Raw genomic sequence first — 20,295 nt, 5'->3', positions numbered from 1 at the left:
TTTACTTCGAGAAATTCATTTAGTTCAGTGAAGCCCTTGCGGCACGCGGAGCGCCTGCGTAGTTATGGGGGCGTGGTTCGGGATGTTTTCTTCCTGACGGACAGCACCGCCGACACCGGATTTTCTGCGACGCGACGTACTCAACGCTATCACGTTAAAAGCATACAGAACATAAAAGTAATATAGAGACAAAGCTTTTACAAGGTTGCTCACTTCCGCGTTGTGTCTTGGCATATACGGCTGTCAGCGTCTGTAAAAGAGACGCTCTGGAAGGTAACATGTACAGGTGTATTTGACGATACGACTTACTAAAAGCTTAATGAAATGCATGGGGAGAGGGGGAATGACATGCCCAGAGGTGGACGAGAGACGACGCGAATGGGACACATATGATGACGACACCGTCGTTCACAGTGTCGAATGGTGATATTCTAGGAAGCTAGAGGGCACTGTCGAACTCGAACGTCTGTACGCAGGGAAGCCAGCCTCAAGCGGAAAGCACGGCTGGCACGGCGGGGGCGAGGCTCTGCAGAGGAAGCGCGAGGGGTGGGACCGCATACTCCAGGGCCGGCTCTATTCTTCCCGGTCGCTTGTCTCCACGGTGACGCTCCAGCCACTGTAGTTACGTTATGTTTGTAGTAGTTGTAACCTAGTAGGCTGCAATGCAACAACGTTCGGTTCCACGGCCCTTGTGAAGGTAGATATAACACAACCGACGCCAGCAGTTAGCCTTCTGATAGCACCAATGATGAGGGCGGCCAGTCCCACCAATTGGGCAGAGCAAATTTTGGTTCTCGTGTTTGTATCACGTCGAGTACCTTGTAGCATAGCCTCCTAGGATGCTATGCTAGTAGTTAACAGTCCGCTCTCCTCAAACCACCGCATCCTTGAAAATCACGCGCAGTTGCACAGTGAGTGGCAGGAAACGACGTCCTAAACCTAACCGACTACTTTTGGTCGCACAGCGGGAAGGCAAAACAAGATTTTGAATGCTTACTGGTAAGCGGTGGCATCAGAGTTGCAGTACAATTCAACCTTGCAATGATCGAATTTCAACTTTCACGTCGAGAGCTGTCGCGCTCTTAAGCATCCAGACCAAACGCGCACGGCGTGATAAAGCGGCGTCATTTGCAGCCGTCGATAATGACGTAAACAGAGGCCCAGAGGCACACTGGGAAGAACCAGGAAATACTTTGGACAAGAGTTCCGGTCCACTACGGCGATTTCAGGAGAGCAGTTTTGCTTGCTCCACGGAGTGATCTCGCTTCCGCGAGAGCTCTTAACGTGCCATTGGAACACTCGTGTGTTGTTCCAGATCTGCCATCGAAACAGTCTTGCTCCAAAAAGAACAGAAAATATTTCGCCGGAAGTGCTCCATGTCTGCCATGGGAATTCCCTATAAATATCCCACTTTAAGATATTGCTCACATAAGATTGCAACCTTACACGCAGCTATGACTTTGGAGAACTCGTCAAGGAGTTTTTTTCTTCTTTTTTTTTCTTCTTTTACAAAGGTTGCAATTCATCCACGTACACTTTACCTCGCAGAAAAGTTAGTAATTTTCCCTCGTATGTCCTCTTCCGCAACCTCTTCCCATCGTCGCAAAATTTGAGCTCCATTGAGCTTATAGACGTCTCATTGAACCGGGCTGAATTCTGCACCTCTCGTAAAACACTCATTAAGCATAGCGGCCTTTGCATATTTAATTATATGCAAAGGTTGCAGTCAGCCACCCCCCCAACCCCACCCCCTTCTGCGCCCGCCTCTTTGAATTTTGCCTAGATATCACCCATAACCTGACTTTTACTTTCAGCTGATATAATTGAGGACCCTAGTCTTGTTCACTGAGGACACCGGGAAAAGTTACCACAAACCGCGTATAATGCATGAAAAGACTGAAGAAAAAAAAAAGAAACGAGGGTTCAATAATAATTTGCAGTGCTTACTATTCTATAAATGCAAACCTCTTTGCAAACACTAATGTTAAAATGCCCCACTTTGCCACCACATATAAGTTTAGAGCAATGCGCTGATTTGTAGGCAACATTTTCTTGCTTACTTTTGTTTAAGAAAAGATTTTGCAAAGGCTGTATTTGATTCAAGCCCATTTACCTCAGCATACGGATTTATCGCAACGGTTTTCTTACTTTTGCTAAGCTTGTTATTTGCGTGCACTAGTATTTATGACAAGGCTGCATGCTAAATGTGGCACCACTCGTAAAGCACAGTCACAAGGCACTTGAGCACTTCAAGGCGCAAGTCATTGAACTCTGGCCGCACGTAACCCACGAATAATCTGTCGTTTCTACCGAATAAGAGCGTAAAAGAGAATTAACCAGAAGACATGAAGAACCAAAGAGTAATATGGTCATCAACGCTTTCAATCACTTGCGAAGGGAATGTCTTACAAAGGCTGTGTATATCCACACGAATTAAACATTGTTTCGTAAATATGATCTGGCTGGCACACGTATTGATGCCACGGCAGCGGGCTAAATTATGCAGGGCTTTTAAAATTCTAAGACGCTTCGGAGCGCTTGAGTGCGAAATTTATTACTCAGGCCACCATTACCATGTGCAAACTAAAGTTTGTGCACACATTATGCACAGTTTGTGATTTCAGTTTTGCCAAACATGGACTTGGCGTGACGTAAAAAAGTATGTGCTGTAATGTGGCCGTATAACATGTTCAAGCACATCATTAAAGATTTTTTTTTTTTGCAATGACACTATTTGATACATGTGCATTTAATTTTGTACGTACTTTCCTTATAGAGTTCCGACACGTTCTTTATATTCGTTCTTAGTGGCATTTGTCTTTATTCGAGGTGAGTGGGCTAAATTAAGCGCCTCTTGGGAAATTTTATTACAACGCGTAGGATCGCTTTAATATTTGTGATTTACAACAAAATCTGCAATTTACTTTCACGCTCTGGCCTTTACGTACGTGAACCAAATAACATTGTTTTTATTTTATCTAAGTATATAATTCACAGCGCTTATTGTACCCTCGGCGCACTGAAAAGCATATTGCAATATGGCCATTTAACGCTTTAGAGCACTTACCAAAGGAATGTTTTCGCAAAAGCTGTATTTAGTGCACCCGCATTGAATTTCGCACGCAAATATGGCACAGTGTTCCTGGAACATTCGATCAATTGGACGTTTGGTGGCATTTGCAGTTATCTCATGGAAGCTGGGTAAATATTGTGATAAGTATACAAAAAAAAAAAAAAACACTCATACCTCTCCGAAGCACATGAATACGTGACACCTTGCAAAGGCCGCATAAAAATCCCACATTTTAAACTTTGCCTACACATCCATAACGTTCCCATTATGTTCGGCGAATATAAACAAGGTAATGCTTAGTTCACGGAGCAAAACGCAAGAACAAGAAGCAAACCTGGTATAACGTACGAAAATAGGAAGACACGAGGGTTCCGTAATTATATGCGACGTTTTAAATTAAGCCAGGGGCGTGATAGTTTCACCACGCATTACACATGCCCCAATTTTTTCACAGAATTATAACTTGGTGTCTTGTAGAATTATTCAGGACTCCTGGAAACATTGCGGACAATGGCAGCATGACACCGCGGAACGATTTTATAAAGAACTTCTCACGCAGTGTGTAATTACACTACAAAAATGAAACACATATCGTTCGTTAAAGCACAACAGTCTTCCTAATTCCACGAGAGGAACACACCGTGCCTCGCATTGCTAGTTCACCGAGGAGAACAGCAAGACAAACTAGAGGACCTCTATAAGGCGTGAATGGCACAAGAGTAATCAGTAATTATTTTCAACCCGTCCAGTCACCCTGATATCTTCGCAGCAATCTGCGATGCTACGCTCGCACATATATAGCTGTAATATCGACAGACGCTACTGTAACAGTTGTAACAGACGCTATTTCTCCGCGTCTATGACGTGCTACTGCTTAGTAGAATCAATTGAAATCAAATCAAATAATTTATTTGCCTGGAAGAAGGTCGTGCATTCAACTTCCGGTCGAGATCACCGTATTCGGCTGGCCATGAATTAAAAAAAAAACAATAAAAGAAAAAGAAAGGAAGAAAAAAAAACGTTACCATAACGAACTTTTCGTACACGACATAATAGTCCCAGGTGGTTCTAATTTGTCCGCAGCTCTGTCATACTTACACAGGAAGGCAAACGGCATGCATGAATCATCGTAAGGCTTGTGCGCCGGGAGCTGGAAAAGATCCAATAGCGCTTTTTAGCCATACTGAACCATGCCGCTTTCTGAGACAACTCTTGAAGAAACGAAATGTTACGGGACCTCATTCATATACCTGTTTCAAGTGGAAGAGATGCATTGAAAGTGCTTAAAGGCTCTGACACCTTTATTTTCGGCAATATTGTACTTTTCGTTATCGTTTGTCTTTTTCAGGCATTATTGAATGAAGATCCTTTCTACGAGGTCGACGTAGAAAACACCCTAGGTAAGTCATCGTTCAGACCATTTTCCAGGGTACCTGCACCAAAATGGATCAAGACAAAAAGCTCGCAGATCTCACGCACTGCTAGAAGTGATGTTACGCGAAACATATCGCAGTAGCCGGCTGCCGAGGATCCTTTCACGTTTTGCATAGAGTTACCAGTACACGCAATGTCTGTGGGTGTGCGACGCGAGCTTGGGCGCATGTAACCTGAGAATAAAGACGACGAGGGTGAAGATTATCGTACGGCCGCGATGGCATGACTTCTACCGCGGTTTTTCGACGCCAATTAAACGAGATGCCGCTCGTTAGGTTCTGCATACGCTGTCAACGGGGGTTATCGAAAGAAACGCGGATTTTACCGTGATCTGCGACAAAGTGTTTCGCATTTCTTACGCGCGAATCTCTAGGTCATGTAGTCTACGTTAAAATGACATCTGTACTCTCGCGAAGAAATGTTAAAACCTCACAAAATCAGGGCTGGTTGCGAGGGCGGCAGAACGTCGCACGCTACCAACATGGCACTATTAAAGCACTTCGAGCGAAGTTCCGAAGAATGTGGGCCATTCCCGGAGACGGCGCAGTCTAACACAGCGACCCCAAGGCACGGAGCTGCCACGACAAAAGAGGGCGAGAAGGAGGCTCCTGAAGCGCGCGGGAAGTCTTTCAATGAGCTGGCTGCCTTTGGAACGAAGGAAACATGCGTGTTTGATCGGGGCCGAAAGACGCCCCAAAGAGCCTGCAGCATTACCCTACCGGAATCATCATCATCATCATCATCATCATCATCATCATCAGCCTGGTTATGCCCACTTCAGGGCAAAAGCCTCTTCCATACTTCTCCAACTACCACGGTCATGTACTAATTGTGGCCATGTTGTCCCTGCAAACTTCTTAATCTCGTCCGCCCACCTAACTTTCTGCCGCCCTCTGCTACGCTTCCCTTCCATTGGAATCCATTCCGTAACTCTTAATGACCATCGGTTATGTTCCCTCCTCATTAGGTGTCCTGCCATTACGTGCCCTACCGGAATACAAGAATACATACATGAATACAGTTTTATTACACAAATAAAGCCATGCTCTCCAGCAGCTGTGAGTAGCCAGTGCCTGAGCGATTGGCTCGCAGTCGTCTTCTATTTCTTTCTGAACGGGGCTGTCCCCCGCCATTCAGAAGAAAATTCAGCTTTGTTCAGCATATTATTGCATCTTTAATGCGCAAACGTCATTTGAATGCTGTGAGATTTCAGGGTTTTTTTCGATTTTGCGTGACAGTCAGGCGAAGTGGGCGATGCCCGAGAACTTCTAACCAACAGCAGAGGGGGAGAGAGAAAGAGAGAAACAACTTTATTGTGCCGAGCTCGACATCATCTTAGACGCCGTCGATGGAAGTGGTTCCCTCTTCACGGGACCCATATGCTTCCCTAGCCGCCTGGCCCCTGGAGATCAGGACGAGCTGGTCTTCCAGGGCGGTGCTGGTAAGCAAGGTCTCCCATCGCTCGGTAAGGGTGGATGAGGGATGGGGTAAGGTAGCGGGGCAGTTAAGAGGTGGGGGGATCGCCTTGATGAAATCGCATACTCCAATGATGTGTTGGAGCGTGCCTAACTGAGTTTTGCAGAAGTTACAATCCTTGTCGTACCTTTCCGGGTGCATATTGTTTTGAAGGTAAGGGTGTGGGAAGGACCCTGCCTGTATCTGCCTGTAGATCGCTTGCTTTTCTCTGGTAAGCGATTTGTGAGAATCAGGGTAACGGCGCCTCTCCGTCTTGTACTGGTTCGTAATCTCCCTATAACTAATTATGGACTGTGGCTCACCTTCCTCTACCCGGTGTTCCATCTCTCGAGCAAACTGGTGGGCAAGTTCGTTGCCCTCCAGCCCAGAGAGAGCCGGTGTCCATATCAACTCAACTTTCCTTTCAGGTACGTCGCGTTTAGTCTTGAGAATATCTAGTGCCGCAAGAGACACCCATCCCTTTCTGTAGCTGTTATACGCCTTTTGCGAGTCAGTGACAATTTTTCCCACCTTGGGCTGCGTGAGCTTTAGCGCTATCGCGGCGTCTTCTGCCACCTCCGGAAAAGATGTCTTGATGGAGGCGCAGGTTACGAGCACATCCCCCTTCGGAACTGTAGCGTGGCTTTCGTTGAAAACTTGGGTAACGAAGCGTCTGCGAAGAGAGTGACCCCTCTTCCTCTTCTACTATTTGACCTAAAGCCTCCGTGAAGGCCGCTATACGAGGCTTCCTGCGGCCGTCGTTACGACCCGACCTCATGTTTGGAGGCAGTGGCTTACTGTCGATATTATGCGCCCATAACCTGAGTAACGGCCTCGTTTCCTTCCGCTCTGTCACTTGCCAGCCCAATTTGGCAAGAACGCGACATCCCGCCGACGTTGACTGAGTCGAACTCTTTGTTTAGATAGATGAGCTTCTATAACTCTTCAACGACGCTTTGCTTGGCCATGCCGAGAAGCTTGCTGGTCGAAGAATGCTTTGGCATGCCCAGCGCCATCTTGGTTGCCTTGCGTATGATGACGTTCAACTGGTCCCTGTCTTTCTTGAGTAACATGAGGTACGGCGCCGCGTAAACGATTCGCGACGTCACGAAGGCCTGGACGAGCGTCAGTGCATCGTCCTCCTTCAATCCCCTTTGTCTGTTTGTGACTCTTCTGATCATGTTCGAAATTTGTTCCGTTGAAACCTTGATTTTGTCGATCGACGCCCCGCCTTGCCATTATTCTGGAAGATGACACCGATAATACGTGCTTGCGTGGTTGGCAATATGGTGGTCCCATCAATGGTGATGCGGACGTTCTCTTGATTTCCTTTCTTTCTTCTTGGCTTGATAACGAGGAACTCTGACTTCTGTGGCGGGCAACTGAGGCCGCACGATTTAGCGAACTCGTGCACGGTCTTTGCCACTCTCTGAAGGGTCTCCTCCATCCAACTCTCCGACCCTACCCTCGACGTCCACACAGTGATATCGTCTGCATGCAGAGCGTGATCTATGGCCTCTATGTCTTGACGCAAAGCGTGGAGAAGGAGGAGTGCCAGGTTGAAGAGAAGCGGCGAAAGAACCGATCCTTGCGGGGTGCCTCTCTCCCAGGGCTGTCGGTTTCGACTTCTCTCCCATTTTGATCGTTGCCGTTCTATTGCCTAAGAAATCCTGCACAAATTTCAATGTTCGCTTTCCGCACCCCATTTGCTGCAGGTTACGGAGAATACTTTCGTGTGTGACGTTATGGAAGGCCCCCATGAGATCGAGTGCCAGGATAGCTCTTCGTGTAGGAGTCTTCGCTTGCTTGATGACGAGCTCGTGTAGTTGCACCAAGACGTCTTGCGTGCTCAGGTGCCTCCGGAATCCGTACATGGTCGGTGGCATCTGATAAGTGACGTCCAAATGTCTCTGTAGTATCCTGAAAACGATACGCTCGACCACTTTCCCCACAATCGACGTACGGGAGATGGGGCGCAGATTGTCGACGGGGAGTGGTTTCCCCGGCTTGGGAATGAAATGCACTTCCGCTTCTTTAACCCTTCTCCCAGGACGCGTTGGCGAGGTTGAGCAGTTCAGCTTGGCTTTTGTCGCTCATATTGTTTAGCATCTTGTACGCAACGCCGTCAATTCCTGGTGGGCTGCCTTGATTATTTTAGTCGATGGCCGCAACCAGCTCCAGTTCGGTGAAGGCTTCGTCTATCTCGACGTTGCTATTCCCTTCATACTCGTGAGTCGGGTTACCGCTCTTCTCTGTCTTCAGGCATTTACTTGTGAGTTCACGAATGAGCTTCTGCCCGTCCCCGTCGTAACAGTTGATCGTTCGTGTGAGGTCTCGAGCGAATGCGTTCTTTTTAACGAATCTATGAGGTACCGAAACAGCTTCCAAGTCTTCTTCGTAGACAGTGTGCTTTGCAGTTCGTCACACAACTTCATTCAATTTTCCCCGCATAGTTGTTGCGCATACTCGGTCACCTGCTTATTGAGCGCGTGTATACGTCTGCGAAGCTTCATGTTATGTCTTTGCCTCTTCCATCTGTGCCTTGCCGCCCACATGTGGCTATTCCTGCTGTCTACGAAGGGAATTTGCGTGGTCATAGCAATCTCCTGCGTAAATTTCTTTAGAAATTCGCGTTGCTTTTTGGCCCACGCCTCATACGTATTGGTGTCTTGGTCCTCGTCCTCGCCTTCCCTGTATGTGCTTCTACGTAACCGGTCCTAGTCTGTAATGTTGGCTTGACCCAGTTTCGCCTTGATGTCGGTCCCCCCGAGGGTTACTCAAATTATATCGTGACCTGAGCAAAGATTTCCCCCCGTGTTACGCCAAGTTACGTCGAGGTTCCCACGAACTAGCGTCATATCAGGAGTGGTGTCTCTGACCGTGCTAGTGCCTGTCCTGGTCGGTACGCCCGGTTCATTAACCACCTCCATGTCGTGATCCTTTATAGCTTTTACCAATTGGTTTCCTCTTTTGGACGAATGTTTGTAAACCCACATCGTGTGGGCGGCGTTGAAATCTCCTAGCACTAAAATCGGTCTTGTTCTTGCTTCTTTAATACAGTCCAATATGGTGCCTTCAAAGTCAATGACCCTGCTGGACGGTCGGCAATAAGCATTCAAGACGACAATGTTCTTGTCAACCCCCACTCTTCTGCTCTCAATTTCGATTAGCGTATGTTCGCAGCCTCGATGAGCGGTCACGTGCAGTGTGGCCACCATGTTGCTGCGGACGAAGACCACAGTACCCTTTTCGCTAGGGTGCGTATACGTAATGTATCCCGTGAGCTTGGCCCGGCCGTTGGTCTCTTGTAACGCTATGATATCCGGTTTCTGCTCCAATTTATCAACGTATAGTTATAACTCCCCTATCTGTTTCTAATACTCCTACAGTTCCATCGCAATAACGTCGCAGTCGCTTCCTGCTTTCCTTTAGTCTTCGTCATTTTCTACTTCTTGAGCGGTAGATATGCGCACGAAACCAACTTCTCGCAGCCTGGGCCGTAGATTAATTTGTGATGACTTCACCTTGGCAACGGTGAGAGGCTCATTTTTTGCATCCGACGTCATGACTCTAAGGGAGAGTTGGGCGCATTTGGCATCCACATTATCCATTCTTACTTTTAGACTGTTCACTTGCGCAGACATTTGAGAAACTAGGCTGGAGATTTGCGTAAGCGTGTTCATGACCGACTCCATTGTCGGAGGAATGGCGGCCTCGGCCTTCACTTCCTCCATGGTAACAACTGCCGTTTCCGTCTGTGGAGCTTGCGTCACTGACTGCGTCAACGCCGGTGACGTGATAAGCGCTGGTGGCGTGATCAGCTTCGTCGCCGGTGGAGCAGCGCTGGTGGTGTCTCTCTTGGGTACTTTCCTTTTACCTGCACCGACGTCATTATCACTGTTCTTTGTTCTACTGAGTGTCTGGTTACAATCCATCGTTGGCTTTATCTGAGTATTTTGGCTATTGATTTGATTGTTCTGCCTCTCTATCATATCCTTGAGTTCCAAAGTGTCTACATTCGTTGTCTTTGGAAGGGCGCGAGGAGTGGAGCGGAGGGAAATTGTTATTGTCAAGAGCGACGGCAGACCCCGTTGCCCAGCCCACCTGTTTCTCGGCGCCGTTGCTCCGCCGGGTCTTCGACATGGACCTCGAACGAGATTCGCGCCTGCGAGCCCCAGCTGCTGACGATGACCTGGTGTCGCTCGTGTTTCTCCCTCGCCTTCTCTGGGAGCGGCTGCGACGCCCACCCGGCGGCTGCCACGCTGTCTGCTGCCACGCTGGCCCCCTCCGCTGCTGCCCCTGCTGCTGCACCTGTTCTCGTTGCTGACGTTCCCAACGCCGTTTACGAATGACGTATGCCGTCTTTAATCTTGTTGTACACTTCCTGTCCGCGGTGAGGTTGTTGCCCCCGCAGAGGCTGCACTTGGGGTTACTGCAAACGTGGCTTTCTTCGGGATTCTTCATGCCGCAACCACGGCATATCTTGTCTTGGGGTTAGGACAAACGTCCATCCGGTGACCGAGGCGACCACACCGGTAGTACATATCGATCTGCTTGTGATACAGCGAACACTCGACCAGCAGGTTGCCGTATCTGATGTAGTCGCGACCTTGTCGCCGTCGCATGCGATGAGCGCCGTTGTCGCCTTGCTACCTCGAGTAGCTTGGTGTTGAAATTTTTGGACTGCGGGCGACGATGCCCGGCAGCCGCCGGCCCCACGTCGACCGGCGTCAGAGTTGCTTGCTCTCTCGCTCTTGGGTCTTCCTCTCCCCGGCGACGCGCCAGCCAATCTTCGTGGAAACTTCCTCCGGCATTATTTCTTCATCCTCCACTTCCACACGCATAGCGGACGCCATTTTCTTGACGCACTTCGCCCTAGGTCCCCGGCAAGGTCAATGGCCCCGCCGGAGCACGCCTAACCACGGCCGCTAGGCCCTGCTTTCTTTAGGCTTAGCTCGCAGCGACACAGTGCTCGTAGAAAAAATCCTAAATCGGAGAAAAATGGTTTCCCATATAAAATGTTTGTATCCACATGGTCCTTGTAACTTCACGGATGCCGTTGTGTGAGAACTTGCATGAGCTGGGGTGAATTACCGGGCCTTTTGCCGAGAAATCAAGGAGCACATGTGAGACACGTCAGCTCATGCTCATAGCCGCATCCCTAACAGCAGAGGGCCAATGACGAAAAGGCGCCGAATCAGAAATAATTATTTTTGCTCCTTCAGTCTAATTACACACAATGAGTGCACATCATATCACTTGGGGAGCTATGACGGTTTCATGGCGTCGTATGATAGACAGGCGAAATGGGTGTGGCCCAAAAGATTTTTTTTGGCCAATCGTGTAGGGCTGATTGCCGAAATGGAATAGAAAAGTCGGGAAAAGCTTCACGTTATAGCACCCCAGACCGGTGTCGTTAAGCTGTGAGTGGAATACCCGCCGTGGTTGCTCAGTGGCTATGGTGTTGGGCTCCTGAGCACGATGTCGCGGGATCGAATCCCGGTGACGGCGGCCGCATTTCGATGGGGGCGAAATGCGAAAAATACCCGTGCACTTAGAATTTAGGTGCACGTTAAAGAACCCCAGGTGGTCGAAATTTCCGGAGTCCTTCACTACAGCGGCCTTCATAATCAGAAAGTGGTTTTGGCACGTTAAACCCCATAATTTATTTGTTAAATTTTGTGAGTGGACTCCAGGTGGCTGGACTCTCTTGCAAATGTGAAGGGCAGGTCCACTGAATTTTTGTAGTCTGAGTTTTTTTTTTTTTTTTTTTTTGTAATCCTTAGGCTGTCACCGATTTCAGGTGTCGGATTCATGGGTGGTATTAGTGATGAATGATCGCCGATGGTCCAGACACACACTCAATTTCGAGCTCTCACGTCAGCGTCGTTGCTGGACCACGTCGCCAGCTTCCATCGTTGCAGCCCAACACGAGCCCCATCTCTAAAGGGTCTTAGCCCCACACACTCTTAGCCGACCTCAATCGTGGAGCGAGGCAAACGCGACATGAGATAAAAACGGATAACTGGCTGAAAAAGTCACGCGAGACGATTGTACCTTCGACTGCTTCATACCTAAGGTGACCTTTATTTCATAATAACCGATAACTAGTTTCAGAGCGAAAATCTGGGTCTCCGACACAGGTTGCGTTGCAGCCTGTTCCTTGACTGACATTCCATACCGAGCACGCCGGCGCACGGCGTCGTTGAGCGATAACGATTGTGGAGGTCCCCTTATCAGTGGCGTCAACCTCAGAATTTTGGATGGTCTTATATGGGCCTCCGAATTTTCCTTAGAAATGCAGCAAAAACTTGGCAAGGAATCAGTTCTTGCCGAACACTGACTGGTTAACCCGTTTCAAAATTAAACTGTTTATCAGATAGCGGTGATTGCAACCAACATCCGGCACCTTAGTAGAAATATTCAGGTGTTGTAACAAAAAAAATTCACCTGGCATCGTTCAGAACCCTAAATATATAGCGTGCATCGAAACAGCGACCAAGCATGTAGACCAATGCCTGTGGGATTTGAACAAAAGTTCACAGCCAAATTCCAACTCAACCTTCCGCATCGTCGGTATATGGAATCCTTGACCTTTTTAAGAAAAGCCTGTTCGTGCTCAGCATTTTTCTTCTTTTTGACAAAATGAAGGGCAAAAAAAGAAAACCCCAAGGCGAAACAATGAAAGACAGACTGGTTTAGTGGTACACTGAATGCGTGTCAGGACAGTCGCATGGTCTGGTTCGCCGCCCATGGTATCGCCACTGAGACCGAAGGAAAAACCGTCGCTCTTTTCCAGCGCCCAAACAAACGATTCGATGGATTTAAGGTTGCGGTTACCACGTCCGCTCCGTTCAGACCAGTCTATGCATAGGCTGGTCAAACCGCATAACCGAAGTGATCGGTTATTCTATAGGTTTTTTTTTTTTCGCTTAATAGTGTCGGGATATTCAGATAGCCGGATAACTTGTTCTTCTGTATTTCTGCCGAAATTGCCTCTCCGTCTCTCTCTTGGTCTTATATATTTGCAATTACTTTTGCTACCGCTCGTGCAAATTTGATATCTGCTCTTGTTAGCCTGCTTACCTTTCTTTCTTTTTAAATTTTTCTTTGGGAATTGCTGTATCCGAATATTGGAACAGCGGGCTAACCAGGTATTTAAACCCTATATCCCAAGTATCCGTTTCTTCAAAGTCGGACAACCGGATAACCAGATGTCGAGACTGGATTCATTTCCCTCCGGTTAAACCGGATAATGAGTAACCCTCAAACCGGTTAAACCGGTTTGAGGGTTATTCGCAAGCACCAGTCGATACTGTGACGGCACTCTGGTGACAGTGCCAACGCCACAGCGCGAATCCGCCTAAGCATACTGAGCACTTACTCGTAAGTCGATGTTATCATTGACAAGAGGATCAGAATGCTCCTGTAAAGGTTGTTTTATGCTAGGCAACAGCCTGTAATCGAATAGGGTTTTTGCGAAGCCTATATATATTATATATACATATATTTTTCGCTCACACCCTCTTCCATAGCAGGCTGTTGCCTAGCATAAGACATGCTTGCCGCGAGCATGCGAGCATGCTAATCCTCTTGAGACGGCTCTCTATCGCCACTCCTAACTTTCTTTCCCATTTCCCAGACTACGCATGGGATTTCCACATCAAAGCCGAGGGTCAAATCCTTCTGGGAATGAGCCTCACTGGTGAGGCTGTTCCGCGGCCGAAAAATTTCTGGGTAAGTTATTGTATAAGATGCCGTTGGTGTCATAAACCAATACCTTGGCCAACATTGGCAAATGGTACAAGCGGCCGAAATAAACATAGGTGAAAGAAAAGGCGGCTGCGATGAAATCACGAAAGACAGCCTGAATCAGAGTCAGACTGTCATGCCACGCAAGAATGACATTACATTTCAACACTTCAGCACATCGTCTACACAGTAACATTGCGATGCAGGGAAATTTATTTTATTTATTTACGACACTGTTTCAGACGCCACTTGGTCTTGGATGACAGGGCTACAAGGTAGACAGACTCTGCCTGACAATGGCTCTATGACGCATGCACTACTCACATTGATAGGGCGCATATTATATATATATATACACACATAATTATGTTATAATAAATGGCACACTAACTATGACACGTAGGCTACGCTAGGACGAACATCTGAATGTCCACAGTTGTGGTTTGTTTTTTGGTGGGATTGACAAACGATTTGCTTTGCTTCACAATTTCTAGGAAAGTCTGGTGCTCGTCATCAGTTTGGCGTTAGATACTTATGCTGCTTCGTTTCTCCTCTGTGGTGAAATCTTCTATAGTCCAAAGGCTATGGAGAACCCCGATGCTGGTTGCCACGTTACGACGTGGGTGGAAAAAAAGAAAGCCCGTACATTGTGCGTTGGGTGCACATTGACGATGTGGTCAAAATTAACCGGGAGTTCTCGCGAAGGCGTGCCTCTTAATCATCCAACTCGCCCAACTTTCTACGTCGTAATCACATTCTGGTTTTTACACGTAAAGTGCCAAGAACATTTACTTCTATCGCGATAGCATTTATGTGGACACTCCAGGGGCATTTTTGTCGTCGCCGTCGCCGTGAGGTTCCGTGTAAAGCCCAAGGGTGATGAGACCGTCGCCGCGTGTCGTATGCTGTACGTGTACGTAAGTGTAAGCACGCGAGGCAAACTACGGTCAAGGCTCAATCTCGAGCGTCATACATCGAGGAAAGCGGGGATGCGGCGCAGAAGCAAGGGGGGCGGCGCGGCTTCGACTCCTCCAACAAGTGGCTACATTGCGTGGCCGCGTGCGGTGGCACGCGCCCTATGCTGAAAGGGATCTGCAGATGCCTCATTGCGCGCGTTGTGTTCTGGCCGCTCTTGGCCTGAAGCGACCGACCGCACGAAGGGGACTTCGCTCGCTGCTGCTGCCGTGCTTGCTCACACCAGCGTTTCGACAGCGAGTGTCCGCGCTCATCGAGTGTGACGTGCTCATGTTTACGCATGCGCGCTAACACCATGCTTGATGATTCAGTTGGTAAGCGAATGTATCCAAGTTTGTACAACCGCTAAAACTACTATCTTTATTTCGTATTGCTATCTGGCAACTTGCTATAGCAGGCGGTGGTTTGCCTTTCTGGCGAAGCTGTGACATTTTTAATGTTGAAGCGAACATGTCTAAGATTTTATTGCGTGTTCCCGGACGGGCATATGTACGAAAGTATGCCAACTCATATCTCATAAATTCATAACGTATGTACGGTTTCCAGCGAAGCAGATAATAGAGGTGCTAATGGACATTGACACGCCGGCCCACACACGGCCCTGTAACCGGCCATGGGCATAGCACCCCCTTTATACTTAATTGTACACCCTCGCTGCTAATACACCTCAGGTCGTTGCCTCACCCGCCCGCCTTACTCCCACTCCTCTTGAGAGGAACCCTACCTATATATACTTTTCCGACGAAAACATGTCTCCTTGAATAAGACAAATCCTCTTGTCGAAACTTTAGCTCCTGCTTTTACCTTCTCCTCGTTTTGCTTATCATCTGGAATTTCCATCTCCCGCTTTCCCCGTGTTTTCCCCTTATGCACGACATCATTTCAGCATCGAATAAGTGATAATTCTTCAAAGACCACTCTTAGAAAAGTGCTGCGTGATTTCCACGATGAAATTTCCTAATTAACCGGACTGCTCTTTTCTGAAGAATTATTATTCTGTTTGATTTGCTTGGCATATAGCCATTAATTTGAAGGCAAGTATACCTGCAGATGAATCGTGAAATGGTTTAGCGCAACTAGCAAGAGAAAGCTTGCTGGGCTCTGTAACTTTGCAACTTTACCGTTGGCTTAGTAAGGAATAACCAAGCTCAACATTTGCAATTCCTACAGCTCTGACGCGCTTGGCTTGCTTTAATGTCCCCCTTGAATTTGGAATTTCACGGCATCGAAAGACGCTGCCACCGTTGGCACACCGGTAAACATGAATGGAGACCTTATCAAATTTTACTTGTTTCTTTATATACCGTCTTGTTAAGAGGAAGCTTTAGCTCAGGCCCAACTCCGACGCGGCCTATTCAAATACATGTAAGACGCAAAAACGTTTTTCTGAGATAACTCCTGGACTGATTCTAATGACATTTGTTGCATTTCAAAGAGAAACTTAAATTCTAGTGACTGTTGGAAGCGGAATTTCGATTTAGTGCTTCAATTTCCTTAAAAAGATTTTCAAATATTTGACCGTATGAAAAAAATAGAAGCACAATGTTTACAAATTTATAGCTCTGCATCAAGAACTGATATCGCGGTTCTGTAAACGGCAGCCATTAGATCATTCAAAGCGGACAAATTCGGTATGTCTTACGTGAATTTGTTACGTTGGTTACTAGGGTTCTGCAAGAGTTGTATTTTCATATTACTAAATCTTTTTATAGTCATGTGTAACATATCAATTTTGTCCGCTTTAGATGTACTATTAGATGCAATTCACAAAATTGTATTATCATTATTTGTTGTTGAGTTATAGAGTTGTAAACTTGATAGTTTCGTTTTCTGAAAATTTTCAATTTTCGCCAATTTTTAATAAAATATTGACGACCTAACACAAAAATTCGAAACCAGCAGTCTCTATATTTTAAGTTTGTTTTTTAAACGCAATAAACCTCGTCAAATGTGGTGCAGTGGTTGCCGAGAAAAACGAATTCTCCTTTTACATGTATTTAGATAGGAGCACCCGAGATAAAGCTTCCTCTTAAGTGCCCTCGTATCTCATACGTAGAGGTAAGGAGAACCTTTCCAAATAATATTCTCTGCGTGACGTCAAATTCCTGCGTAAGCAACTGTTGATCTATTAAATACTACCGTATCGTTAAGTATCCCGCAAACTGTACGAAAATATCCGTAATGCTCTTGAAAGCTTTGATTATTTCAATAGAACAGCGCCCATGCGGAGCCGGAATGGTGCATCGATTTCGCGTTTGCTAAAGGCTGAAATGCCTGCCAACGTTGAAGATAGTAGGGAATTTCAATCGGCCACTCAAGCACATTGCGAGGTGACAGCTGTTGTCTTTGGAGCCACAGGGTTGCCGTCTTCGGGAAGTTCTCAAACCGTGACGGGGTTACACACCCCGGCTCTTGCGTGGTATTGTTGCTAGGGTTTCTAGAAATTGGCTCCCCTCCTCCAGTGTATCCTAGTTAACCGGGCACGTCCTTGGTTAACCTGCCTACCTTTCCTATTCGTCTCTGTCTCTCTCTCTCTCTCTCTCTCTCTCTCTCTCTCTCTCATTATTAAGGTATAGTCGAAATCACCGTCCAAAGGGCACCTTGGAATTACGCGCAACGACCGATTCGCGTGTGCCGAACCACCTCGGAAGTCAACCCTGCTGGCAGAGATTGTTTTCTCTAGGGGAGGGAGAATAAAAAAAAATTAAGAAACGAGTTACGGATGACGTCTGTAGCACCGACGTACCAGCTTTAATAGCTTGCTTGGGCACCATGATTCACGCTTCGCGAGACCAGCATAGAGTTGGGGTAAACAGAATTTTTTTTTTTTCAAATTCTCTCGTGCGACGTGAATCACACTTGTCTATAATGTAGTGGTGCAGTCGGCTGCGGGTGGCGCCAGCGTCACCCGTACCCAACAGGTCTCGTACCCAACAGATGGGTACGGGACCTGTTGGGTACGAGACCTGTTGGGTACGAGACTTGTTGGGTGTAAGACTTGTTGGGTACGAGCGCCAGAAGCATGCACGCAGCTTGAACACTCGCGTTTTATTCGAGGTAAAAAAAGGAAAAAGAAATGAACAGAACAAAACTACAAAAAACTAGTTTCTGGAGCTTTACGTGCAAAAACCCAGAACGTGATGTTGAGGCGCGCCGTCGTGGGAGACTACAGATCTTGTTTTTGGCGGGGGCGGGGTGAGGCACTTGAGGTTCTCTTTAAGTCCACTGAAATCTAGGTACACGAACGCCTCTTTTCGTGTTGCACTCCCCTCAAAATGCGGCCGGCATGGTCCGTATCAAACCCACGTCCTCCAGCTAAGCAGCGTAAGGCCATAGCCACGGGGCCACAAAGGCGGCTGTCTTTACCGCGGTGTCGTCGTGTACATTTTCTGTCGGACGATGGCGACCACATCTGAGCTTCTACATTGCGCGCCACTTGAAGCTTTGTTTTTGAAGAAACACAACAGTATAACAGTTACAGGTTAAAAAGGAACAGATCAAACGCGATTGGAACCGTACAGTATCTAAGGAGGGTACCGGACACTCCAAGCGATGCTGGTGCCTGCAGATCCAAAAAGCGAGAATAGGCGGCGCTGCGCTGCGCTAGAAAAAAAAATTAATTCAGGAGTTTTGCTAGCCAAAACGACGATATGATTACGAAGCACGCCGTAGCGAGGGTGGGGGGGGGGGGGGGGTTCTCGGGGTTCACTTGAGCACCTGGGGTTCCTTAACGTGTACCTGATGCATAGTACGCGGGCGCTTGCATGCTAGCTGAGTCCCGAAGGGCCTCAACGACACAGGACGAGAGTGTCTGCCCGAGCTATTATAGATGGTGCGTCGTCTTGTCATTTTTGGCGGCTGCACGCAAAACAACAGGGACAGCGAGCACACGAGAAAGGTAAACAGCGGAGTACCTTCCGTACACAGCAAATATACATTCAATATATATATATATATATACATTCAATATATATATATATATATATATATATATATATATATATATATATATATATATATATATATATATTCGCTGGCCAGCGGAGGACGAACCTTGGAAGGTGCCATGGTTTACAGAGCCGTCTAAGCGAAGCACTCTCCATTTAAAAATAAGATTGCCTATAGCCTGCTATCACGTCGTAAATCTTGGAACGTTTGGACGGATTTTGTGTTGTTATAGTTTTTTTAAAGTTTAGTACTAGTTTATGCGTCTTTTGTACATACTACAAGCACAATTTTCACAAGAGACAGTGACCTCAATAAAAGAAAGAAATAATAGTTACGATATTTAACGTAACTCTTAGAAGCTTATACAATGACAAAACGAAAGACGCAAACGAACATTTTTTAAATATGTCTAACCGGTTTGTTACAGGGAGTACAGTGTGCTCTAAGCAATCTGTGGGTGCCAGTGGGAACCGTAGGTGTTTACACATGCGCTCTGGTGGACAACACTAAGGAGTGAGTAATAGCTTTGTTGTACTAGTCCGATGCTCACGTCATACATCGGTAAGAAGACATGGTGAAAAAAACACGAACTCACCCTTTCGCAACTGTGAAAAATAGCGAGTTTACTTACTTTGTAATTTATTTATTCATTCTAGTTAATATTATTTCCTTTTTTGCAAGGCTAACGTTTCACTTGATTGTCTCCGTCGCCACATTTGAGGAGCCGTCACGTTTTCCTGGTCAAAAGAAAAAAAAGCTTAAGACTTGCTAAAGAACTACGCAGTGTACTAACACCTGATACCTATTTCTTTTATGGTGCTGTTTGGCTACGCGTGTATTTATGTTGTACTGTTTCATAATTATTTTTTTCCGTGCCAGAACTTGTGTTCAAATGTATCATATTACTCAAAACTTGCTGTACTGATGAATGCACATTTCCCACAATCCCCCCCCCCTCCCACACGTGCTGCACAAGGGCCATTTAAAGCATAATAAGGGATAATGACAAATAGGGGTTAGCGTGACTTAGGCGTCAGTGGCCGTGTAAAAGAAACTTCGGGGTTTTAGGGAAAATCGTGCGCCGAATTTGCGAACGAGCGCCGTGGTTAGATTGGACCGCATTGACTCTTTTCGCAGAGCAGTTTGCTCTAGAGAAACGAGATGGCGCTATCGGCCGCGCCGCACGTCGCCTCAGCGACAGCGTGCCACTACGACGCCGCTTCCACGTTGCTCCTGTGTCATCAGCTGTCGGAAATGCAGCTGAGTTGTCGCTAACGCGCTGCGCTCCCAGCATGCTGGATTGAATCGCGTGGATTGAAGGCGTATGCAGTGGCAGGCTGCAAAAGTAGTGACTGGAATATTAAGGAATGGAATTAATCTGTGTGGCGAAGTTCGCGGACCGTGGGTGCAACTGCTCGTAAGCGTTACCGGCGTATTTCGATATGGGCGGCCTTCTTCGAGGATACAGAAATTTGCTTATCCTGCAGGGTTGTATCGCTAACCTTCAAAGAAAGATGTTCTGTCGGCAAGAGTGCGTGCCACTCGTCAAACAATGGCAAAGGGAGTAGCGCCGCTGCCTGACATCGTTGCCGCTGCTGTCAGCTGTTGAAAATGGCGGTTGTGCTTGACACGTCCATGGCGTACGAGCAACCAAGCGT

The 20,295-nt window shown here is 47.1% G+C and overlaps 1 protein-coding gene across 2 annotated transcripts in view; it reads left to right on the top strand.

Moving 5' to 3' along the window:
- LOC129381357 (uncharacterized) overlaps window positions 1-20,295 on the top strand; it is a 57,223-nt gene that overhangs the window by 21,710 nt on the left and 15,218 nt on the right. The window contains exons 4-6 of one of the 2 annotated variants that reach the window (XM_055064131.2): window positions 4,422-4,473; window positions 13,605-13,699; window positions 19,065-19,150. In XM_055064131.2, the coding sequence (XP_054920106.1) occupies window positions 4,422-4,473; window positions 13,605-13,699; window positions 19,065-19,150 (233 nt within the window). The remainder of the gene's footprint in view (window positions 1-4,421; window positions 4,474-13,604; window positions 13,700-19,064; window positions 19,151-20,295) is intronic. The other variant, XM_055064132.2, reaches the window with a different exon arrangement.

Source organism: Dermacentor andersoni, unplaced genomic scaffold, assembly GCF_023375885.2.
Source record: "Dermacentor andersoni unplaced genomic scaffold, qqDerAnde1_hic_scaffold ctg00000041.1, whole genome shotgun sequence".
Taxonomy (NCBI): domain Eukaryota; kingdom Metazoa; phylum Arthropoda; class Arachnida; order Ixodida; family Ixodidae; genus Dermacentor; species Dermacentor andersoni.
This window is presented reverse-complemented; position numbering and strand designations above follow the sequence as displayed.